This window comes from Larimichthys crocea, chromosome XI (genome assembly GCF_000972845.2).
Source record: "Larimichthys crocea isolate SSNF chromosome XI, L_crocea_2.0, whole genome shotgun sequence".
NCBI classification, from domain to species: domain Eukaryota; kingdom Metazoa; phylum Chordata; class Actinopteri; family Sciaenidae; genus Larimichthys; species Larimichthys crocea.
In genome coordinates this window covers 9,655,722-9,681,532 of record NC_040021.1, presented here as the reverse complement: position 1 = coordinate 9,681,532, position 25,811 = coordinate 9,655,722, and the positions used below count along the sequence as shown (strand labels likewise).

At 40.5% G+C, this 25,811-nt stretch overlaps 1 protein-coding gene across 4 annotated transcripts in view; it reads right to left on the bottom strand.

The window, feature by feature from the left end:
• The window catches only part of stxbp5a (syntaxin binding protein 5a (tomosyn)), an 87,076-nt gene that overhangs the window by 4,576 nt on the left and 56,689 nt on the right, over positions 1 to 25,811 (bottom strand). Inside the window, exons 9-24 of one of the 4 annotated variants that reach the window (XM_019254936.2) lie at positions 19,120 to 19,243; positions 17,075 to 17,153; positions 16,201 to 16,355; positions 14,360 to 14,432; positions 13,953 to 14,100; positions 12,732 to 12,799; positions 11,404 to 11,444; positions 10,864 to 11,084; positions 9,226 to 9,407; positions 8,753 to 8,878; positions 8,255 to 8,406; positions 6,773 to 6,835; positions 4,969 to 5,022; positions 2,937 to 2,987; positions 1,616 to 1,897; positions 1,106 to 1,475 (exon numbers count right to left, since the gene is read on the bottom strand). In XM_019254936.2, coding sequence (XP_019110481.1) covers positions 1,106 to 1,475; positions 1,616 to 1,897; positions 2,937 to 2,987; positions 4,969 to 5,022; positions 6,773 to 6,835; positions 8,255 to 8,406; positions 8,753 to 8,878; positions 9,226 to 9,407; positions 10,864 to 11,084; positions 11,404 to 11,444; positions 12,732 to 12,799; positions 13,953 to 14,100; positions 14,360 to 14,432; positions 16,201 to 16,355; positions 17,075 to 17,153; positions 19,120 to 19,243 — 2,189 coding nt within the window. The remainder of the gene's footprint in view (positions 1 to 1,105; positions 1,476 to 1,615; positions 1,898 to 2,936; positions 2,988 to 4,968; positions 5,023 to 6,772; positions 6,836 to 8,254; positions 8,407 to 8,752; positions 8,879 to 9,225; positions 9,408 to 10,863; positions 11,085 to 11,403; positions 11,445 to 12,731; positions 12,800 to 13,952; positions 14,101 to 14,359; positions 14,433 to 16,200; positions 16,356 to 17,074; positions 17,154 to 19,119; positions 19,244 to 25,811) is intronic. The other 3 variants (XM_019254937.2, XM_019254938.2, XM_019254939.2) reach the window with 3 other exon arrangements.

Below are 25,811 nucleotides of genomic sequence, written 5' to 3'. Positions count from 1 at the left end.
GACTTTTTCAAAACACGGCATATTTCATACTCCTGAAAAGTCTGACAACGTTCATGCATTACACTTTGAAGAGGAAAACACTTGCACAGAAACACACACACACATAGACAGGTCGACAGATGGATACCCTTGCTTTATCAGACACTCTGTTCTGTCTCTCTCCTCTAGGGAGGTAGGGAAGATTAATGAGGATGAGCGACAGACTTACACACATTCCTCACTTGTATCCGTCCAGACACAGCGATAAAATAGTTCCCAATCTTGTCACATTGGTTTATATTTAGGACAAGGTTTTGTGGTGGTGTACTGTTAAGGGTTTAAGGTTAGTGTCGGGGTTAATGGATGGACGTCAATGGCAGGTCTACGTGAAGGCCTGAGGATGGGTGTGGGTGTGGGTGAGGACAAAAGTTTGTGTCTGACTTTGAATGACAACTAGAGCAAAAGGAAAGTTTAACTGAGGATATAATATGATCCTGTCTGCTCCAGAGGGGAAAGCATTTATTTCTGCCATTTAAATCTGAACTTCAGCAAACAACAGTTGTTTTATACTTGTAGAAGGTTGGAAATTATGATCAAGTATAATTTAATTATAGTTTTTTTTGGAAGCTTTGACATTATAAGGGAAAGTGAAGGCTCTGGTCAGCTTAGATACACATGAATTAAAATGGATTCCAATACTTACAAGTTTTACTGTGAAAAATGTCCTAAAATATGCCAAAATATCTTTTCTCTCAATCCTCATCACGACCCTGATAAGCTCATAAGTACACAACAACTCTCTCATTGGCTATTATACACCCTTGTGCTGCACTTTCTTATAATTAATTACTTTTTATTCTTTTTTTCAGACTTAGAACACAGATTTTGTGTGGTTGTCATGGTAATACTGACCAATATTGGCAAAAAAACAAACAAATCCTGCAGTATATTTTGTTTCAAAACCACAAAGCTTGAATACTGTTCTCTGCCAAAGTAATAAAATATACAAGGAACAGTAGGCGGATACAATCTATGTCAATCTAATGATGAACATGATTTATTCAAGCTGACTTTGATTGATACATTTTAATAATAAGCAGATATTTCCGGCTGACATGTTTCTCACCTGAGGGTCATGATGTGGCCGTTGGCACAGAAACACGCGACACACACGCCTTGGCTCATCTGCACCACATCTGCCCGCAGGATGAAGGAGGTCTCTGTGATACTATGTTTATAGATGCAGGTCTGGGAGGGCAGGGACATGACTTTGGCCTGTTTCTCTGAACACACCACAGCGTACTGGCTTTCATTGAGGTCCTGGGAGGTGGAGGGGGACACTGAGACAGGCCTGCGCTTACGGACCTTCTCCCTTTCTTCACCATCTGCTGTGACGTTGGGTTCATACCAAGGCTCAAATGCAGGGGGCAGCAGGGAACCTGCCGAGTCCAGGAAAGCCATCCGCATGATGCTGCCCTTCAGCCGTACTAACATGCCTGAAGAATGGAAGGAAAGGGCTTGTTGTTGTGAAATTTGAATTCAAATTCAGTTCTTTTGATTTTATAATACACAATATTATGGTTATGATAGCATTATCAGCTACATCATTCTAGTTTCCATCCCTCCTGGTACCCACCGGTAGGTGAAATGATAACTGGCTGCAGTTGCCGTTGCTCCCCAGCAGGTGGCATTGTGAGAGCTAGAGCCAGCACAGTGCCCAGGGATGTGCCCACATACAGGCAGGGTGTCAAAGTACTGTCCCCCTTCCGGGCGAAGGTATCACTAAAGTGGAAGGAGCTGATGGCCTCTCGTGCTTCCTTATCGATGCTGGTGACGCTGGAGGAGCGAGAGCGGCTGAAGGAATTGTCCCGGTGGTCTAATGGGTTGGCACCCCGTGGTGGGCATACAGACAGGAGGACAGTAAAGAGAAAACAGAGAGAGGTAAAGCATCCGCAAAGCAGTACAATTACATGACAGACAACACAGATGTAGACAGTTTACAGACAAAATATGATAAATAAAAAGTTTTAAACTGTTTTTTTTTTTTCACTTTTCGGGTTGAAACTTTACAGCAAAACTCAACACATACCAGTCGTGGTGTAGTAGTCGTGTTGTATTTTTGTTTATGAACTGATCTCTGGAAGATATTGACAATGTAGACACAGAAAACTGGGAGAGAAATCTAAACGTGTTGGACAGTGGGTAAATGTATAAAAGGGTTAGGGTCTAGTTTTATCTCTATGACAGATGGATCTCAGTTGGTCAACAGAGCAGCATCAACTGAAACCTAATTTTATATTAACCATACTTTATATTGTATATCATACACATTCTAAAAATCTCAGCACTTTTATTAACAGGCTATGGAATAACCAGCTATCAGGCACTTAGGTTACATGTGTATCACACTGGAACTCAACAAGCATAAAGGTAAATGTGTTGGCACATGCACAATTCAATTTCTTTAAAAGCCAATGTTCCTGGTGCTTTAGGAGACTGTTGTACACCCCTGAAGAAAAAAAAAAAAAAAAGTGACGATATTTCTACTTGGGAAATTTTTAAACGGACCAATTGGACATAAAAAGCAAAGGCATGAAGAACACAGAAGAGAAAGAGAAAGCTGCAAAAGTTACAGAAAGCTTTTACGGTGAGATGGAGTGTGGATAGTTTAGCTTAGCAACACTGACCTCTAAGAAGAACCCCCACACAAAGGTCAAACAGTGGGAGTCAGAGCACAACAGTAAAAATTTCACACTGGATTTAATTCCAAGCTCGATAAATTCAAATTCTGGTCAGATCAGTGCTACTTTTGTCTCGTGCAAACTTGCAGCTTGCCAATTTTGAGCCTAATAACCAGATAAAACTGGACTAATGGAATGTGGTGGAGTCCAGTCGAAGTGAGAAAGATATACTGCATTTCCATACAAATTGTTTGGAGACACGAAGTCAAGGCTTACCCAAGTCTGGCTTTAGCTCAGTAGGCAAGCTTAATTTCCGTGACATCTTTGCTGGAAAAAAGAGAACATCCCTCTTTACAAACACACGTCTAAGCTAAGACACGATGCCATGCAAAGCTAGGTAACTAGCACTGGGACTAGGATTGTGCACAAATCTGAAATACACAAAAAAAAAAGCTGTGGAACAAGTGGCCAGAAGACACTGCAGTAAAGGACTCAAGAGACAACCCTGTATGTCACAGAGGCATGCTGCAAAAGACAAAGGAGGTGATCTCTGATTGCACACTGCCCTGAAAGAGAGGACTGGTACAGTAAGACACATCAAAAACTGCACAGCCATCCAGGACCCTCATGCCACAGGAGCATGCATCAAGAAGAAGGTAACATGAAACAGAAAATACTGAACAGGAGATGGAAGAAGACAGCGGAAAAGATGGTCAGAAGTTACTGAGGTAGTTTACTGCTAGATACTGTCGGCGAGCAGAACTTCTTATGCATAAATGATGCTTCTTTCATTAATACCTGTATTAGGCACACTTTCTCAAGCGGTAGAGAAGTATAGAAAGAAGTAGGAGGCACTCTGTGTTATAAGAGAATGGGACATTCATGTGTGCACTGAAATGATACATTCACCAATGATATTTGAAGTACTAAAGTTATGGCTAGCTCGTAGTTTTGTTTTTTTTTTAGTTTAAGAAATACACAAAAACCCTACCCTAAAGTCTACGACATCCTTAATTCCCTCAAGCTCGAGCTGAGTTGGGTTTCACTTGATTTGGTATTCTTTTCTTTTTTATTATTTAGTGTTTTTTTCCCCCCTAAATTAGAATTCCATTTTTTGTTTCCAAGAATAGAATGGCCGAGGCACTTCGGTAAATTTGAATGTCTGACACTTCTGAAACTTCTATTAGTTTCCAGTTTTCAAAGCTTGCTGTTTTCCAGCTCCTGTCCATAATTTATGTACACAAATGTACAAAAACATGGCTTACTCTATAAATAGAAGGTGTTCTATTTATCTTATTTTTAGGGCCCTACATATCCACACATACGATTAAACTTATTCTGGCTAATTGGACCCTTCTGGAGCTATGGGGATTATGCAAAGTCACCAAACTCCATGAACTAATAAGAATAATAAAGTTTCTGCCCTCACAGATGCAACAAAGAGGAAAAAAGTATTTTTTTTAAAAAGACTGTCTTGTGAAACTTGTTGGTTTTAACAAGGTTCAGACTAATTAGATGAGGTGAGGCTAGTTAAAAAGAATCCATGACGTTTGTTTGAGAAGGACTGATCTGGGTCAGAACTCCAGTCTTTTGCTGCGGCAGTCATTTTAGATACCGACTCATTATCACCTGAATCTGAAAGAGGGTATGATCTAGAGAGCTCCATACCTCAGACAGACAGAAAGCATTACTTTCAACCGTTCAGGCAATAGAATTATCGGTTTCATCAACACACACTCAAGGTACACAAAGACACAGTTAGACAGATGAGTTGCTCGCCGCTCTGCGGTATCATCATACTGCACTATGGACAGAGAACGTCAACTCATAATGTACACAGGGAATCTGTTGTAGGAAGTCAGGACAGATATCACACGCAGGCACATTTACAATATGACACTCGTGCTACATACATGTAGCATGCAGATGTGTGTCTAAGGCAATTGTAACAGCTGTATTGTGACAGCTACATTTTATGCCCTGCTCACAGGTTAGCCTCTGCTCCCCGAGAATTCAGCTCTCTGCGTGTAGTTTTCTGACCATATACTTTTTGTACTAAAATATGCACCTTGTCATTTTGACCAAGAAAAAAAAAAACTACTGTTGTTTGTAATTGAATACATTGAGATCCAAAAGATAATGGAACAGAAGCTAACCCAGAACTCCGGCTCTCTATTCTTTCTTCTATTTCTTCCTGCTGTGGTGACCATGACACGGAAGACAGAGACAGGGGGGGAGGGGACAAATAAATCTGGACTCTTGTGTCCTGCCTACAAAGCCTCTCATGAAAATCCTTGGCCAATCTTACCTCCTCTACCACCTCCATTGTAGAATTGCTGTAGATTGCTGTTTGGCGTCAACACTTTTGGGGGTGTAAAGAGGAAAGTAAAGTAGAGTAAATGTGCAGTTAGAAACACCCTTTGGCTTATTGCTACACACAAGCTACCGTTTTTCTACTGTGTTGAGCAAACCGACCTTTTCATTTCAATAGAACTGGTTCAAAAGTTCAGATTTGACTCAAATATTCTGATGTAATACCTTGAACCATCAAAAAAATTCACCAATGATGAATAATATGGTGTCATTTTCCAACTGCTTGCTAGTTAGAAGGAGGATCTGATCTCATTTTAATTCAAATATTTATCTTGCATTTGTGCCTGTGTGGGGGAGTATTAACTTTTTGCTGTGTGTATACCCTTACACTATCCTGCTATTCACAGTCTTTATTCATTACAGTGCATGTATTTTAAGGTCAAAAAGGTGAAACTGTATGAAAAGAAATCATTTATTTTCCCTCACTGCCAGATTTTTATCACTTACCAAAAAACAAAAAAAATAAAACATATCCCTAAACTTTCACTGTTAAGGTAGAGATTTCTTTGCAGGGAGACACCTTATCTGTCTCTCTCCTATGAATAATGCAGAGCAGACAGATGTATCAGACCACAGTCTGATGTCACCAGACGCTGGTTGGGCTGGGACAGCCATCATACCTTTGAAACAGAAGCAGAACTCTCCAGACTTTAAAGGTTTGTTTTCTGTCTGACCTTTTTTTTTTTAAAAAAAAAAAGCTCCTCATTTTCAGTGTGCTAATGCCAAGTTACCCCCATAATGAGATGGATCTGGGCTGCTCTCTCTTCAAGCACCTTCAGCTGAAATACTAATGACGCAGATTAAGAAGGAGGCAAGTAAAAGAGCAACAGAGCGTCGGAACGCACAACGCGCTTCTTGGACACGATCATCAATGGGTCAAACATTGCAATGTAGAAGTGCTTAATACTGTAAGGGACAATGCATTTTGTTTGTTTGATATATGTGTGCTTTATATGATAATGTTCTTTATAGATCTGCTTCAGTAAAGTTCACCCAGACACATTTACATGTTTCACTGAAAGAAGATGTCAGTCAACACTTACTGTAATGCACGGCATTTTACAACTGATATACATTTAACTGTAGGATAATATTTTTTCACAATTATGCAATTATGCAGTTGCTGAATATGTGAAAAGACCATGAGGCCCTGCAGGTTGAACTTTTACTTTTTAACTTACACCCTGATTAATGTAAATTAATGGATTTCTCTACCAGAATGCAGAGTTATGTTGAACAGCCTAATTCAATTTATAATTCTTAGCCGTCACACTGAATTAGCATCGCAGAGATTAGTCTACAGCCTGTAACACAGTTTTCCAGGATACCGTGCGAGAATTGAAACAAATGTATTCCTGTCTATCGAACTCTGCAAAGTGGTAAAAGAATGCATGCACAAATGGGAAAATAGTCTCAAAAATCCATAAATGCATGGTAATAAGCTCAAACAGCGCGTTTCTAAAGACTGAAGCAGAATGAAATTGACAGCCAGACAATTTTATGGTTCAACAAAAAAAACTCTTCTGTGTAGTTCCGGTGTGATGAGCAACAATTTGAATATAATATGAAACAGTATTAAAAGTAGAGGCTCATTTGAAACATTGATCTTAATCCTAACCGACGCTCCTGTATTCAAGTCTATTTTGGACTGTTTGGGTGTCATATCTAGTTCTGCTATATTTCTCCCACATTTTTATTATTATTATTTTTTGGTAATAAGACGTTGAAGGACATGTTACCTGAAGTAGGGGACTTGCAGCGGTCCTCTGACGTGGCTGAGCCCTCGTTGATGTCGCACAGCCCTGCAACAGAGATCAACTGATGAAACACAAATAAAGCTAAATCAAAAGAAGCACCAGGGTGTTCAGTCTGCGAGCGTGTAACACCACACAACACACTGCTGCCACTTTTAGAGAGAACATCCGATCACTACACCAAAATCGGTTGCACTCCTCTCGCTCACCTTTCTTTAAAGTTTCTTTATCCAGTTTCAAGTCTAATTCTTCCCTTTGTGTACAAATGGTGTGTGCGTGATGTTGTCCTGTGAGGCAGAAAGCCAAGCAGACAGCAGTCCCTGCTGGCAGGGAAACACAGCTGGATGCCTGATTACTGCTTGCGCTCGCCAAATTCTGACAGGTGCCAGCCCACTGCTCACCAGTCAGTGACACCAGATGCTCTGTGTGTATTTACACGTGCACGTGCGTATGTGAGCACTCGTGTGTGTTTGTCTATGCGTGCACACAAACCCAAAATAATAATAATCCCACAGCATCCACTTATTAATTCAGCCATCAAACTTTTTGCTTGAGCATGGGCAGTACACCGTCATGACACTGCGGCATCCTGTTTGTAGCCGCACTGCCGTCATTGCACACAGGGTGGCAGTGTGTCCATACTGAAAGCATCTTATCGTCTATCAGCGGTAGACCATGAGGCTGCAGTGGCCATGTGTGTAAAAGGGATGGGCTCTGTGAGTGTGTGTGAATGAGAAGCAGAGGCAGATGGACAATGAAAGAGTTAGTCAAAGTGCTTTGTTGTGCGTCGGCCTAATGAAGTAGATGGATTTCAGAGTGTGCTCTGTGATTCATTCTCACATTTGGGTCAGTTTACAGATCAGTTTAAGGGGCGGTGGACTTGTGGGGTTACTGGAGAACAAATAATAACTTAAGTAGGCTCCACTGGAACAAATCTGTCATAATGTTGCCTGAAAGACTTGATTATAATTATAACTGGAAATAAACCTTGAATACATAATCAGATTTTGCCTCTCAGTTCTTTTGAGATGTACCCAAAGTTCTTAAACCTGCCGTGTGTTTGTCTATCTACTTCAGGCTTTGTTCACACTGCAGCTTAACTGTGGTGTTTTATGTTCGGTGAGTTTCTGTGCGACTGATTCATTCGCCTTTGAGACAAGATCAGCGTTTTTTGCAGATTATGGTTTGATTTAGTCTGATGCTGAAACACAATTTGGGCTTAAAGGCAGAAAATAAAAAACAAGAATAAAGTGTGCAGGAGTTCAAACCTAAACAATCTGAGCTAGTGGGGATGAAATAACCAGATAATCAGAGCCACATGAAAGCAACAGTAGTTGGACAAAAGTAGGTGATAAAAAAACAGGTGGAAAAACATTCAAATATGATATGATTATATGAAATTTCCACAATAGCAATGGGCTGCACTGTCTGTCCTGCACATCTCTCACGTCTCCTTCTTCTCATTACCTCCAGAGGGCTGTCTTGTCTTTCTTGGTGAGCGGGGCTGTCTCTGGTAGGGGTCATTAGAGCCGTAAAGCTCGACCGTCCCCAAGTTGAGCACCACTGTCTTCTGGACATAGTCTACCACCGCCAGACCGTTACTGTTGCCAAACACCACACTGCAGGGGGAGAGAAGAGGTGAGATGGAGGAAAGTCAGAGAAAGAATGATGAATGGTTTATATAATTTGATTTAACAGACTTGATTAAAACAAACACTGTAGTCAAAGCACAAAAAACAGCTAGAATGTCCAAATTTTCCTGGCAGTCATAAATTGTGTTGACAAGCCTGGTTGTTGCTGTGAAGTTGCTGCTTAAACTGCAAAATTATAAACTGCATGTCCACTTTGCATATTTCATCTTTATAGATTTTAGTCATTTAAGCAAAACAGTGGGAACTTTTTCAGATAAAAAAACAACAACTTGGTTCTAGTCATGACTTAAGATGTCGCCGTCTGTATACTTACAGGCCATAGGAGGAATTGAGTGCCAGACTTGTGATCTGCTGAGGAGGCTCTCCACTCACCCACACTAACTGGACCACCAAATCTACCTGGTAACCAGGAGACTGCTTCAGAGGAGTACTGCGCACCCTGGAGATAAGAAGACAGAGTGTAATGAAGAGGAGTAGAGACAGCGACAGAAACAGAGAGGAGAAAAAAATCAAATAAATGAAAGGGAGAGACAGAATGACAAGTGGTGCAGCTGCAGTTCTGAAACAGTTGTGCGTTGAGGGTCTGGCATGAGTGGCTGCGAGGGGATGATGGGGAGGCTGTGGTTGAGAATGCTTCAGGCGCTGACTAAGTCTGCGCAAGAGTGCTTGAAGCAAAAGGCAAGACTCTTGTGTGTATGAATGTGTATGAGAATGTGTGCGAACGCTTCGGGTGCTATTGAGAGTTTATGTGAGTGCTGTGTGTGTGTGTGTGTGTGTGTTTCATACTTGAGGCAAGGCATGTTGCCTCCGTCAGAGTTGTTGCTGCTGGTGGAGGGGTGTGAAGGTGGGCCGCTTGTTTGAGGGGAGGCACCGGGAGTGGGAAGCGCCGATGTCTGTTCTCCCCCTCCGCCCCCGCCGTCTGGAGACTCTATGTCGTTCAGCTCGTACTGCATTCTCACCTCTAATAACTAAAAAGACAACACACGGAGCACACGCAGGACACAGTCACAGAAGAGAAGATATTAGCAGATTTATAAAAGAGGTCATCATCGTAAAGGCAACAACAAATCTTCATGAATTTCTCTGAGGATGGGAATAGTTAGACGACGGCGAATGACATCCACACACACACATATACAACACAGTCATTTTGATAATAGAGATTTGTTTGACGTCTTCGTGTGTGTGTGCATGTGTGTGTAGGCAGATTGAGAGTCAAAGAGGTCCTCCAATGCTGAAATTTTCCATTCCTTCTAAGTCCTCCTTCAGGCTACTTCTCTGCAACCTCCGCCTTCGCACAGTCACACGCACACACACACACACACACACAATGTGCATTAGCTCTTCTCTTTTGCATTCTGTCAGTCTCATTAGCCCCAGTGACATGTGGGAGTGAAGAGTGATCAGTGCCCTTCTTCAAATTCTCACACCCGCCTGTGTCTGTCCTCCTCTTACCTCTTACGTCTCTGCAAGGTTTATAGAGACATGTTTGACCTTGAGCAAAGGGAGGCTGCTCTCTTAATTACGCCTCGCCGCAACTGCATATCTAGTCCTGATCCACGTCCCAATCACACACTTGGAGCGTAGGAAAAAAGTGCCTGAAATTTCTCTGACAAACGAATCAACGCTCGCAGAAATAAAAAATAAAAAAAGCCTCTAACAGGAGAGTGGCTGATTCAAATCAGTCTCCTGCTGCAAGGTGCCTAAAGCGAGGCACTTGAACTCTCAAGATTCATGAAAACTTTTTGCTGCGAGGGCCAGGTTGCTTGGCGGAACAAAAAATTGGATAGTTAGCACAAACAGTCCAGAGCAAATAAAGGGCACCTGCTAACAAATGAAAATTCATTTACAGACCCGCAAGGAAAAAAGCACATCACAGCACCTCCTACGTACTTTGATTGACAGCCGATCTCTGTCTAGAGAGCAACGCTGGTGCAACAGCACCACAGCAATGACTGCACAGTGACACAAATGTTGCCAAAATTCTTGCCAGTTACCAATTTACCAGCCCACTGCTCCAGTGACTGCAGAAACTACACATACATACACGCGTTTGCAACATAGGAAGTGTGAGCATGCACACACAGATTAAACAGCATTTCTCTTTATGCCATTAAACACAGGCTCCCATCACACCCCCATAAGCACTTATGCCGCTATCAAGGCAGATTATAATGACAGTCTAGCTTTGCTTGTTCACTGCTCCGTCTGTTGGCATGGCAACCATACTGCCTTTGACTAGGCAGATCTTTGAGTGCCTGTGTGTGTGTGTGTGTATTTGTGCATATGTCTCGACATCTTAAAACAGAATTTGAACGTTGAGGGCAAATAATAACAAATAAAAGCTATTAATGTCCCATATTTGTGTCCATTCTCTTTTCACAGTAAATAAGCATTTAACCCAGATTATAAACCATTACCCACCTGCACCACCTCAGTAGTTACTTCCAGCTTGCTGAAGCGGTAGATGATAACATTGGCTGACACCCCGGCAACACACAGCATCCGGCTCTCAGGGCACCAGGCCATGATCTGAATAGCAAAGGGGTCTTCATCTGACGCGTCGGTGCTGCCCTTGTCCTCCTTGGACCTGTTTCTGTCAAACACCTTGGCTGTTTTGAGCTTATAGAGCACCTGGAGCATTACTAGGAGAAAAAAAAAAGAGAGAAAAGAGAGAAGAATCAGTTGTAACCCAGAGACACTGGACATATAGAATCTGACTCCAAATACTATGCAATGCAACACAATGCGGTGCTCTGAATTTGGAATAAGGACTTACTACTACTTCTTTAGTTTATTTATACTGACAGTGTGAAGTCGGGTACTCTTTTCCTTTAGTTTGCATTTCTGTCTCAAATTGAAACTAAAGCTCAAAACGTCCTCGTCTTCTTTCTTTGTTTTATCGGGTTTTTTCGTGAAACTTCTGTGAGGCATAAACAAAGCTTAGCCATCGAGTGAACTCACTTGCAGAGGCATCCCAGAACTTCACAGTTCCATCAGCATGCCTGGGAATTCAAAAGAAATAAAACAAATAAATAAAAGTAGAGGAACATGAGAGAGATGAATTTCAATTTGTGTCCTGTTGTCTTACAAAATGTCCAAAACTTTGAATCAAAGTCTGATCAAAACAAAGCAGTTTGTAACATTTGCAGTATTAAAACATGTCTAGAATCTCAGATGAGGAAAGTTCTTGGATTACTTTGCTTAACAAAATGTGATGTCTGGGTACATTAAACCAAATATCCATCAATCCATTTTCAATAACTGCTTATCCTTCAAGGTTGCAGGTGTCTGGAGCTCATCCCAGGTGGCATAGGGCGAGAGTAAGGGGTACAGCCTAGACAAGTTCAATCAAGGTTGTTTAAACACAAGGTAACCAGTATCTACTATATAGCTAGCCAAGTTTGAAAGAACATCTTTTCTTGTATCAACATGACATGTCTGTGTGCACAAAGCTAGGTCCATGAAGAAATGCTTTCCGTGGTGTGTAGAAGAACTTGACTGGCCTTGCACAAAGCCCTGACTTCAACCCCATAGGACACCTGAGTTGGAGCACCGTCTGTGAGCCAGGCTTTATCGCACAACATCAGTACCCGACCTCCCTAAAGCTCTTGCGGGTGACTGGCAGCAAATCCCTGCAGCCTGGTTCCAAATATTGTGGAGACCTTTTCCCACAAGAGTGGAGGCTGTTATGGCTGCATAATAATGCCCACATATTGATAATTGCTTGTGAATGAATTGAACCCAAGTGTAATGAGGATATACAGTCATTAGCAGGTCATAATAAGTATGGCAGCTTCTCCATTTGCTGTCACAGAAAAGGACTCTGTCTCGTATTTTGACATATATTTTGGTTCCCATTTCTTTTTCTCCTTATTGTTTTGTTGTCAATTCAGCTGAGTGGACTTGGAGAGAGAAATATTCTGCCGGCTGTGGTACTCTTAGAAAGAAACAAACCTGGACAGAATAGTAATACGGCACTGTAGGGGTGAGTAGAGGGGGAGAGGCAAGGAGAGGGGCGAGAGTGGCCTGCTGCCAAATCCATACCTCAATGTCACTTCTTCAGTGTGTATAAACGCCCTTTCTCCCCTTGTTGACAGTTTAGTGCAGGATAATAAACATCAAAATGGAGCAAAGTGTGCATGATTGGAATGTATAAAGACGTACTGTACAGTAAATATCTTAAGACAAGCTCCTTTGTCGTGGTGACCTGGCAGCGCGGGAAAGGTGAAAGTAATTGAGTTGCAGCGAGACGATAATGATAATGCTAATGAAATCAGCAACTGTCTTACCCAGTGATGATGATCTCTGGGTAGCTTTGTGTGCCTTGACCCCAGTTTCCACCACTAATAGGCCATTCCTGGAGAGACAGCAGACACACGCGGTACATTAGAGCGAATGAGAGAGCACAGGTAGAAGTACATCTCATGTCAATAAACCTCTCATCAATAGAAACATTGATTTTTGAAATAGATAATAGTGTGTGGGGAAACAGGCAGGAATCCTTTTGTGTGTCTTGCAATTGTACACTATGCACCTCAATGTGTGTGTGTGTGTGTGTCTCTCGGTCTGAGACTGTGTGTGTTGGTGGGGGGTTTGGCTTTGAACACGTTGACACATACAAAGGTCGCCAGGATGACTCATGGTGATCTTTATGTGAGAATGCCCTCCTGCAGCTCAGCCAGGCCTTTGCTTAACAAAAAAAAAAAAAGCAGCAGCTAGGCAGCCAGTGTGGGTCAGTACATGCTGACATTTCCGACAGAAAGCTAGAACAAGGCGACAGGGAAAAGAACATAGGCATACATAATGGCTGAAAGGGGAAGGGGGTCTGTCTTGGATGACACAAGATAAGAAAAGAGAACGACAGGAGAGGAGGTGTACAGAGAGAGCGAAGGATCGTTAGGTAATATGACACTATTATATAGTCCATTTAGCTTTGCAGAAACATTGGGAAATATACCTGAGCACCACTAATACAAATGAACTCATGATGCATGCGGTTTGTAGCAAAACGTATGCCTAGGTATGTATTAATGTGTCCTTTGATCAGTAACCTTGTGGTTCTTGGAGTATGGTATGAAGTTTTCAGGGTGTGATGTGGAACATTTACACTTCTGATTTAGGCATTTAGCTCTTTTATGACTCTTACTATTACTATTAAACTGTTAAATATCATTAATCTGTGATTGGAGGTGTGTTCAAAGAGTTATTTTTATGATGAAGTAGTGGTAATACTTTATTTTATTTTGAAGAGAACTTCTCATCTGCTTCTGCTTAGTGCTAATTCACAAACTTTCTGCAAAGCTTCTGAAGCTTCTGTAAATATGAATCTACATATCTGTAGTGTTGTACAGAGGCAGAATTCCCATATTTTACAGGAACTGTCGATCAGTTTCATTGATTCACTGATATTTACCACTTATACGTTAACTTGGATAAAATATTTTCTATTAAGATTCACAAAGCCAAAAACTAAATGCAGTGTTACAATATAAAACATTTATTTTTAGTACCTTTTTGCTGTAGCCCTGTCGTTTCTGCCGCGAGCCAACAGAGTAAAGTGCAGGTATGAGGTCCACAGGGCAGTCGGCAAAGTACTCGCAGCAGGTCACAGGAGACTCGTGGATAGTCAGAGGATAGGGGTTCTCGAATATGGGGTAACTGTGAACGAGCGAGCACAGACAAAGTCACTCGAAACTGAATTAGTCTGTCTGCCCACTATCAGTGCATTAGTCTCATTCAGTACTGCATGCACACTAAAGAATAAGATTTATGACAGTAATCTATATCATGATACAAAGTAGGGGCAATATATATTACAGATAACGAGCATTATAGGTCAGCAGTGACATTTTAGCCCACATTTAAGAAACAAAAGAAGTCAAGATAATGAAGAGTTATTTAATAAAGTCAGGCTCACCCATTTTGTGCAAGGTCGATCACCACTAAATCCTTTTCTAGAAGGACCACCACAGCGTAAGGTTCCTGAAAATCTGCACAGTGAAACGGCAACACGAGTCATTTCTCAGGCCGCACTTTGAGCATTCCTGTAATTCCTTGAGAGCAATATCCTGAAATCTACAAACCACAGGGGAGGAATTCCACAGACTTTATATGGCAAACGTTATTATCATATCTGTGCCCTGGAGACGAGAGGGCAGGAACGCTAACGCTGAGTATTTATTAATCCATGTGATTTATAACTGCGGGGGAAATTACCCTGATTAAATATTTGTATCTATCTGATTTTCGAGTAGGATTTTACATTAGGAACCTTATAATAGATTTTAAACCTTTGTATTGAATGAATTAAAAAAGGAATGCACTAGTCTTATAAACAGATAGTAAGTTAGAGGCACAGCGATAGAACTAGTACAGCCTACTGCTAAATAAGAAAATTGCACACATATCTGATTCTATTACATCAGAACCGTCCAGTTCTATCTTCTATTTTTGGCCACAAATTGGCATCGTTGTGGGGTTAAATGTTTTGCTACAGGGCACCTTGATGAAAGTCAATTTATAGTCAAGATAGTGTAGTGAGCATGTTTGAAATAGCATCACATACCAAACAGAGACCATTCAGATATGGACTATATCAGCCCAACAGCATGCTGAATTGGTACTGGCAGTGATGAGGAGTAAGATGCAGCCTGGTGAGTAATTAAAGTGGGCCAACAACACATCACTCTCATTTTTGTATAATGGGCCCACTATTGATGTACAGTCAGACTGACTACAGTCAGACTATGTACCCACAAGTGCGACTTCATGCAAACTGGTGTTCACAAGCTGTCATATATAGCAGCAGGTCTCAGGCTGGTTCACCAAGGCTGAAACACTTTGACAACTGTTGTCACTACATCTCTCACTGTCAATCTCATTTTCCTTCCCTGGCACTGGTTTACAAGTGATTCTCATTTTCTTGTGAATGGTCATGCAAATGTAGATCACTGTCAGTATCTCTCTGTGTCAGTTCTGGCATTAAGGGAGCTGAGAATAACAACCGTAATTAAGGCAACTTTCACCGCTTAAGAAAGAAACTAATCACAAACAAGGAAATCATAAAACAAAAAATATTTTTTCTAGGACAAATTTTGTCGGATGATGCCTTTGTTTTGCCTTTACATTGGTGTGCACGCTGCATCCGCAGCCTCATTGAGGATTATCAGCCTCCTCCGCACACTAACGCCGGTTTAAGTCTGAACACTGCACACCATCTGCCAGACATGTATTGGGTAATCCAAAATTCCAGTAATGTCCATTACCAGATGAAATCAGCCGGCACTGATATCAGGTTACCAGTGACTAAATGAAGTCACCATTGTTACATAACTCACTAAACCTTCCTGTAGCTGTTTATGTGCCAGATAACACTGCACCGGAGTTTACATACTGGATTACGTGCATACAGGATCCCAAACCATTCAGCTTCAGTCCGACTTGATTTAGGTGTTGACTCCTCAATACAGGAAATAAGAAAATAATTTAATTTAGGCGGAAGGCTATTGCGTACAAAGAGATGAAATGAAAATGTAATATTCTGTGTGTTGGATAATGAAACCAGAATAGGATCCTTTCTCTTGGGAAATTTCATATTTATTACAGAAACACACTAACACAGGGGCAATCTGACATAATTAAAAAACAGAAAGGTGTGTGTGCCTGTGTGCCCGCGAGTCGAAAGCACTGACAAAAGGAGGATAAGATGATGTTTCCCATACAAATAGAAAGAGCAGAGATGCACCCACACACACTTACCATTAGGGTATGGAGTCTCACACAGTGTGAGGAAGTCTACTATAGGGTAGTCCATCTCCAGCACAGCAGTACTCTTCCCATGCATTACTGTCAAACAAGGCCGCCGGCCCACCGTGTCATAGGACAGACCACCAGACAGGATTATGAAGGGTTCCCTGCAACACACACACACACACACACACACACACACACACACACACACACACACACACACACACACACACAAAGGCATTAAAATTTTACTGACTTTTTATACCATGACCACAGAAAATACTGACTGCTCTGCAGATGTCTATGAAAATTTCATAGAAGAACACCTCCAATACTCTGTAGATATGGTCAAGTTTGATCACCATCTGTGAGTTTATCTGACTACAAATGAACCTTTGTACTGTAGTAAATGGACAAAGTATTGGAGAAATACTCCAATGTGTTACAAGGATACAAGACGCCATGATGCAAGAGGGATTATTTTAATATTAGAACACCGCTGAGTGTATTATAACTTACACAGTAACAACCTAATGCCTAGAGAGAAAACAGAAATAATTTGTTTTGCCTGTAACTACGTATACACACGTGTTCCTCACATTGCCTTGGCAACAGCTTTTAACTGTAAATAACCTTGATGTGTCTTTTGCCTTAACGGTGTCTAATTAAGATCAAGATCAAGATTAACTTTATTGTCACTCAGACTATAAATAGAACAGAAATGCACAGCAGAATGAAATTCACATCGCATCACATCGGCTCACAAGGGAAAAATACTGACAAAATTAAAGAATATAAATATACTATAAATAAGCATATTCATGCCTAAGCGTGTGTGTGTGTTTGTGTGTGAGAGATAGAGAGACAGAGAGAGAGACCCTACCCATTTCTAGTGGTTTTGTACTCCACTTTGAGAATGGGTTTACAAGGCTCTGGCTTCTTCCCGTCCTTGGGCTGTTTTCCTAAAATAGAACAAACAGAAGATACTTTAGTTTGCCAGTTCATCCCTCTTCCCCTCCTCCTGTCTTGTTTCTCCTGTCATCTCAACCCCCCCCACCCAACCAACCCCCAGAAGCTGCACTTAAAATGCCGCTTTGAACAGTAGCCAGACAATAACAAAAGGCTATTCATCAACGAGGAGAAAGACAAATGGCAGGAGCAGGGACATGCAAAGATGGTGTGAGCGATCACGGATGACTTGCAGAATCCAACTATTCAACACCTCAAGGGAGCTCCATGTGAAGGAAATTTGCACATACAGCATATATGCATATAAGCATATATATGTACCCTACCTGAGCATATTGCATCTGAATGCACATTAAGGGGCTGAATGTATCTTAACTATTACTGAATAGCCAAAGTGAGCCCTAAGGCACGTTATACATAGAAGGTCTGTATAATAAAGGACTACTTTTAATAACTACATCTAAATAACAGATATCTAAAAAGACAATTAAAGAAGGACTTATAAGCCTTACTTAAACCTGTCAAAGGAATTTGCATAATTGCCCATTAAATACCAAACTAATTATGTATGCAGCAGTGGAAGAAACAACTAATTAAAGACCCTGTGTGGTGAAATCCTTTCTACAACCCCCTACACACAAAACCAGCTTGGGAAAATGGTTAGAAGTTTTTCTTTTTCATTTAATTCCTTTCTTTGTTCCACTTTCTGACTCTCATGCTCTCTCTCTCTGTCCATTTGTTGGACTCACACGCTCTTTCTATTGCCTTCATCTGAGTAGTTGTGTGGGGAGGAAGAGGAGTATGGATTAAAAAAAAACATCTTCAAAAGAGCAGACTTGCTTTTCTGCAGGAAATAAACAGAGCAGCAGCACTAATGTATGTGCGTGCGGACACAAAGTAAAGCAAACAGAGGCAGGACATAATTGAACTGACAATAATCCTGAAATGAGCAAACGATGAGGGAGCCATATGTAGGCTCTTGACGGATGGCTCCGATTAGCATAGAGCGGGTCATGTGACTGACAGGTGGCTGAAGGCACTGGTACTGGTATATTTTGTTTAACTTGTGCTATACTGTTTTACAGTACAGGATCCCAAAGTAATTAGACCAGTCAGAATCAGTGGAAAGATATGGCTGCATCTATCTTTATATGGCATGAAATAGATTTTTCTTTATTAGTGGATCTCTGTTTTTCTTTCTAACCCCTCCATAAAATATCGAGTACCAATCCCTCATCTCAGAGCGCATGTCTGAAAGTTGTGAGCAGTTCGACTGGATTTTGATGATGATTTTGTTGCATCTGTTTCATTAGAATATGTTTTAGAGGCATGAAGGAGTTACATGATTCAAAAATCAGATATTAAAGATTATTTATTTTTTGGAAATCAACAAGATTAATCGTCACAAAATTCAGGTTTTTTTTCCTCAATATAGCACATTTCATACAAAAAGATATAATACACTGAACCACACAAAAAATACAATACAGATGCAAGAAACAGTAACACTAAAAACAGCAATATTAATAAATATATATTGACAAATAAAATAATGAATATAAATGTATGAAAATCTCATTTAATACTGTATATGATGAAATATTATAAACGTGTTCAAGGTGCCAGTTAAGATTAGATCCTCATTATATCTACGTTAAAATTGTTGAATCACAATATGCTTCGAGTTTGTTGCGATCCATTCAAGTATTATACAGCGGCTAGACCATCATGCATCTGGCTGTGTCTGAAATCATTCCTCCTTTGCCATATAGTGCACTATACCCGCCGCAGTGTGTAAATGTATTCTATATATACAGCACTCCACTCCTAATTCCCACAACATGAACACTATCTATTATATGCTGAGCAGTAAATGAGTAAATTAGGGAGTGATTTGCAGATGCAGCCACTGTGTGCGAGTGTGTGTGTTTGTTTTTGTTTGTGTTTCCACATCCTTACCGTGTGGGGTGATTGTCTGTATGGGTTTGCCCTGGCCTCTGACGTTCCATATGGTCAGAGTCCCATCTGAGTGACTGCAAATGAACTGCTTGCCCTCGTGATGCCAGGCAACTGAGTGGATCGCCTAGGAAACGACAGGCAGGAAGCAGGGAAGGAGGAGGAGGAGGAGGGGGAGTCAGTGGTTGAGCAGGTTGAAACATCATGTGCCACCAACTACCTTACGCTACAAGTTTGTCGCATCGCCACGGCCATACGGCACACGGTACAATGTTCATATGTGACTGTGGATTACATACTCTTGAACAGATGGCGAAGGCGAGATTTAAGAGTCCGGCCCGTGACTTCAGAACATTTCCTGTGGCATACATGCATACATTAGAAGAAGCTTTTTATATTACCCCTTTTGCTGACTGTGGGGAAAAAAAAATCAGAAATGGATTGGTCATTTTAAGGAAGGTTTTATGACCATGGTTATAAATTTTAATAATTATATTTCATGAAGGCACAAATTCACAGGAAAAAAACGACTAACATCTGATGTAATTGAAACACAGTTGATCTGGTGCATTCAGATTCATCTGATGTCATTTGGAGGCATGGATTTAAGATTCTTATTATATATATGGTCAAATGAGCTTTTAGTTAGTTGTATCTTGAGTATTCAAGAAATAAGGAAGGAACAATTAAAAGAGGAAATACAAGTTAATAGATACAGAAAAGAATAAGAACAGACAGGAAAGAGTTTGCCATGGTGCCTTCTCCATCCTCTCATCTTCCCTGTAATCTAAACAGTCCCGTCTCTGTTGTAAGCCTGGCTCACAATGATTTATCTACTGACAAGCAATCACTGAAAACACAAACACATCATGACCAAAGTATGCCAGTAAAGGGCAACCTTGCTTATTGATGCCCTTTTCATAGCTCATAATTAAACCCAGCGAACGTTTTGACGTTAAGTAAATATGATGACGTGCACCAAATCTGCAACAACAGCTTCCAAAGCAGTTTTACAAGGCTTGTCACATGAATTTCCACCCAGGGGCATGTTCTTACCAGAACACCCGCAGCATCAGTAATGTGTCCCAACACAAGCTGAGTGCTTTGTCAGGGAAAATATTCCTTCAGATGATGATGGGGCATATTCTCTGAAATGATGGTTAGTATTAGATATAGCCTTTTCTGAAAGACCTGCTTCATTCTTCCCCCCTTGCACTGTTTAATATTTTTGCAATTCTTGCTAAAGCTCCACTTATTGCTTAAGTGCGAACTTGTTACCGCTTTTACTTGTCGCCTCGTCTCTCTCTCCCAAAACGGTGCTCCGTGTCGCACATCGCTCATCTGGAATGAATGATTACCTCGCTGTCAATGCCGATGTGAACACAAGGTCAGGTTAAGCCAATCTCCTCCAATTGAAGCTGCTATTTATTTAGGTGTGTATCAATGTTGCCTTCGGTGTGGCATTAATCATAAATAGAGGTGCGTGTCAGGCTCAGTGAATGCGTTATTCAGAAAACAGCTAAATGAGACGATGTGGAGAACAGCTTGTGCTCATGTGACACCACAACAAATGTAATTGTACCTGTGTCAGGGTAGATTGTATCATATTTATATGTTTTGAGGGGTTATGTTCTCCATGTAATGCTTGTCTGTAAAGTATATCACCGGATGTTAAACTCAGAAAGATGAAACCAATGACGTGACACTGTGGAGAACTTGTTTGGTGTTTTTTTTGGATGTACAGCCTTGAGAATTTTCAGTGTTCTCATTATTATTATTATGTTCTTCAATGGGATTTCCTCCAGGTCACAGAGAGCTTGGTGAGACAGAGCCATAGTTATGTGACATCATGGTGCATAGACACACAGACTCACATTATATTGTTACACAGTTGATGAGTCACTCCCTCTCACTCCCACGAAGAAACCAAATGACGTAAGACGACTGAAGCCCTACAATCTAAAATCCTTTCTTCTCAAGTGTTCTTCAGTTCTGGTGTTTTCTGATTTCCTGTTCATGAAGAACCATTTTCTTGGAAATAATCTGAGCCAGGATGAGTAATAGCTTAGGTGTCTTATCTAAGATGATGGCGGATGTGAGTCCTGAAGTGACAAGAGACGGTGGGATGCAGTTTGTCAATGATTTGTTGCCAGAAGTGATTCACCAGTGTGCGGTGCCAGGTGGCGTGGATGTAGTTACAGCAGGTGTGCTGAATGCAGTGTGAACTCATTTCTGATGCTGTAAAATCCTACGCTCTGAAACTGAAGTCAATTATCCTGCGCTGTTTAAGTTGTATGTAAAATTAGACATGTAGAATATAGTCCTGTAGATCTGAGACATGGAGTGTGCATTGGCAGTGACTGATGTGTCCTGTTTCCACTTTATTTATGGATATATGCTATGAGTTTTAAAAAGGTGAGATATTAATTCAGTTCAGATAGAAGCCGAGGAGGGTCTAACACTTTTTTGTATTCATATCGACTTCAGCCCAGATGAAGGATATGAGCTGCAGGCATTCAAGAAAATGCTAAATGCTAAAACATATCATATTTTTTATGAGAAAAAGCCCTAATCCATTCATTCAGAATTGGTTTAACAGCGACAGACGGAATTTTAGAAATCTATCGGTGCATTGTTCGCCGTGGCAGGGAACAATGCACTGTACTTAATTGGAAAATGAGAAGGGTAATTGAAACACATGGTACTCATCATATCAAACAATACCAATTAAAAAGACTAATTTCATGATTTATTACATTAGGTCAGTTTTCACAGATTGGTCTTTGGGGGACGATAGATTTCAGTCAACGCTTATTAGAATCACACCTCCAAGCACACACACACACACACACATATACACACACGCAAAACACAAAATTCACAGCAAAGGCGAAAACAAACAGACAAATTGAGATTGGTGAAGGAAAATAGAGATACCCATAAACATGCGTATCACAGCCCTAATTGTAATAGCTTCTGCCAGCGTTGTGTCACACTGGGACATGAAGACAGCTTTGCCCTCAAGTGCCACACACACAAACACAAACACAAACACAAACACACACACACACACACACACACACACAGGGACAGCGATGGTAATTCAGCTCAAGTAGAAGAACATTCAGCCAAAAAAGGGCTTAATCTAAAAAACAAGCATTTGGGGGGCAAGCATGTCAACAGTGATTTCCATAGAGCAATCTCTTTTTGTATTGGAACGTGAAATCCATTCTGTTTCTGTTTTTGTGTTGTGGTTATTATATAAGCCCTGAAAGAAACAAGCCCCCACGAGCTTCTATTTACCAATTAAGACCTATTCTATATTAAAAAAGATGATGTCCAATCATCGGTTATGATTGGAGCAAGAAAATATATGCTTTGTTATTATTATTCTCAGAATACAACAGAGAATTTAGTCTTTAGTTGAGGAGGATGCCAGACGAAGAGTCAGGGGGGTTCACGAAAGTCATTAACTGTTTGATCCCCCTAAATTACGGATAAACAACTTGAGATTGTTTGACCCTTGCAATTAAGTTTTCAAGGATTTTTTTCTTAGTCATGGCTCGAGGGATGGAAATGTTAGTCAAAACTGTAATTTCTGGCCTTTTTTTCTCTGGTCTCGGTAATTACATTGTCATACTGCCAGACGGCAAACATATTTAGTTGTATACTGGGCGTCACGGTGGTGCAGCAAGAAGGTTTCCAGCCATTTGCACGTTCTCCCTGTATCTATCTGGAGTCTCTCAGAGTACTCCGGCTTCTTCCCACAAAAAAACACGCAGGCTAATAGGTTAATTGGTGACTCTAAATTTCCCGCAGGTGTGAGTGTGTGTGGTTGTTTGTCTCTATGTGTTAGCCCTGTGATGAACTGACGACTGGTCCAGGGTGCATCCCGCCTCTCACCCAGCAATAATCAGCTATGGATGGATATTTTTATATTTTTGCTCTGCTGTGCATTGTTCCATGATTATTTTTACTAAAGGACACTGCTTTTAATGACCAAAATGACCAAGAGGTAGACTAATATATCAATACATATATTACCTAATGTTCCATTGGCAAAGGAATAAGTGGTACAAGGTTAAGATTCATCCTCTATTCACCACCCAATAATGACTATGATATTTCACAATGGACCAGCAGAGACAAGTTCAACATGTTTACCTTTCTTCAGAATCATTTTCGGCAAATAAATTCTTGAAACAGCAGCGTGTGAGAATCACCTTTTACCTTATGTTTTTTAACAAGGACACAAATATTAAAATTATGAAGAGTAACATCTGGTTCATCCTCCACAGAGGCAGACTATCATATAAAGAATTATATTCTATCCACTAATGGATATTACAGCAGACTTGCCAAATGACCCATCAGCTTTGAATAGTAAAGTAATCTATCTGTATTCTCCACAGGTCTTACAGGGAAAGAAAATACCTTCTAATGAAGCCCGACTTGTGTCAGATAGACTTTGTCAATAATTTCTAGCATTTGCTTTTAATCTTCTTCGACAACCAGATGGGAGGAATTTACTGCACGAGGACATATCAGACTGAGTCAAACGAGCTGTCCATCAAACAGAATACTGCAGGAACTTCTTTCAGGCAACGTATCGTCCTATATGGTCAACCTCAACTATCTGGAATTCATTTTAAAAAGTGCCACTAATTTTTATTTTCACGTTTAAAACGTGACAACCAAAAATAGCTGTTTACTGAATTAATTCAGGTAGAAAAATGTTAATAACAGAAATTCCTCCACAGCCGAAGCATTTAAATCTTTATTGTGTTGCCTGGAAATTAAGTAATTAATGCTTAGTGGTTTGGGGATAAGTTCACACTTTTACTGTGTTATTATTGGCCTTCAATAATAGCTCTGAGAATTGTGACTTGCAAATAGAAACAAACATTTCTGTGTTTTGTTTTGTGGCTTACATTTGTGCAAGCTTGTATATATTGTGTATGTGTATATATATATATAAAACTATATATAGATATATAGTTATCGCAGTCACTCCAGCAGTAATCAACAATTTCTGTGACAATGAAAATGATACAATGATACAATGAAAAAAATACTGGAAAAATCACAAGAAGAAATCTAGGCGTAAGAAAAATGAACAAGATTGAGTTGCGATAGAAAAAGGGTTGGAAGTTGGACTTGTTTGCATAAGCAGACTGTAGAATAAATTACAGCGTTTGAATAATGGGCCTTTTGAAGTTGTGACACAAAAATAAAAAAAATCATTCATGCATTCATTGAGCGAGCAGTAGCCACCAGGAGACAAACAGGAGGGAAAGGAATGGAGCAGAAACTCCAATCTGGCTGTGATATATCAGACATTCTGGGCCGGACGCAGACCAAGGTGTTGAGTCAGATGGAGCAGAGTGGAACAGGGTCGGGATGACGGATGCTCTCCGTCTAGTACTCACTGGAAACCCATAGTGCTGATCCACAGCTAAAAATACACAATCCACTCAAAGACACAGAGTGGAAGGTGTGCTCTCTCAGCTCTTTGAGAGCTTGTAAAAAAACAAAAGTTTTATCGCCTCTGCTGTTTGTCTGAACTCTGCCGGAAACTTTGTTGTTGTCTACGTGCCAGGTTAAGTTTCCTGGTTTGCTGACATCTCTGCAGCTCGACAGTATCTATAACTAACAAAAGCTGCCTTCATTTGAGTCAAAACAATTATTTTGACTTGCTGACATTTGTCTGAGAAAGTTTGCAAGAATTGTTAAAAATGTGCCAAGAATACAGACAACATTACTCACAAAAAAACATTTATCTCTATTCTTTGAAATAGATTCATTAATTTATTGTCTTTCACTTATTTAAACATTTACAAATTTCCATCAAAACTTTGAAAAAAGTCTTTGACAAATGCTTATTCCAAAGCCTGAATCCATCAATGCATGGTCTGCTGGTTTGCTCTGCTGTTTAAAAGAGGAAGAGGAAAAGCTTCCTTGTTCATTTCAGTCTACAACTTTGAAACTTGGCAGCAAGCTTCGAGGTAAATAGTGTTTGAATGAAAGCACCCAGCAGGAAACGGAGCGCACAGCAGTATGCATATAGCTTGCTATGGAATTGATAGCTGTAAAAAGTTATTTCACCCAGCAGTGTTGTTTCTAGAAGCTATAAAGAGATGGCTGTGGCACACATTCATGATGTAAGCGATTGATGGCTTACCAACTAATGCATGCGATAATTGGCTTATAATGAATGGTAAATATAACATTTAATGGCGGAAATGAGCTAAGTAATGCAAAAATATCTATCTTCACATCAAATTAGACCCATGTTTCCATGGAAACCATCTTGATGTTGGACCTTTAGTTCAGCCTTCACTCTCTGTCTCTCTCACCAAATATGCACACTGTCATCAGACCGATTTTGAAACATGTCGCAGCATGAGATCTTCCTTGAAATTATGTACTTTTTTTTGAAAATGCAGAAACAACATTTCAGTCGTTGTGATAAATAGAATTTCTGTGATGTGATTAAAGGATTTAGAGCAGTGTAGTTGCTTATTGCAATCCTGCAATCGAAATTCTCACCTCACCTTGTCCTTCCTAGCATGACGGAGAAACTATTGTTAAAGACCCAATCTAGAGCCGGTGTTTAGTTTATTCAAGGCAGTTCACCGTGGCACCGAGGACTCACTACTGTACATCTGCAGATATGAAAGACTCATTCTGAGGTA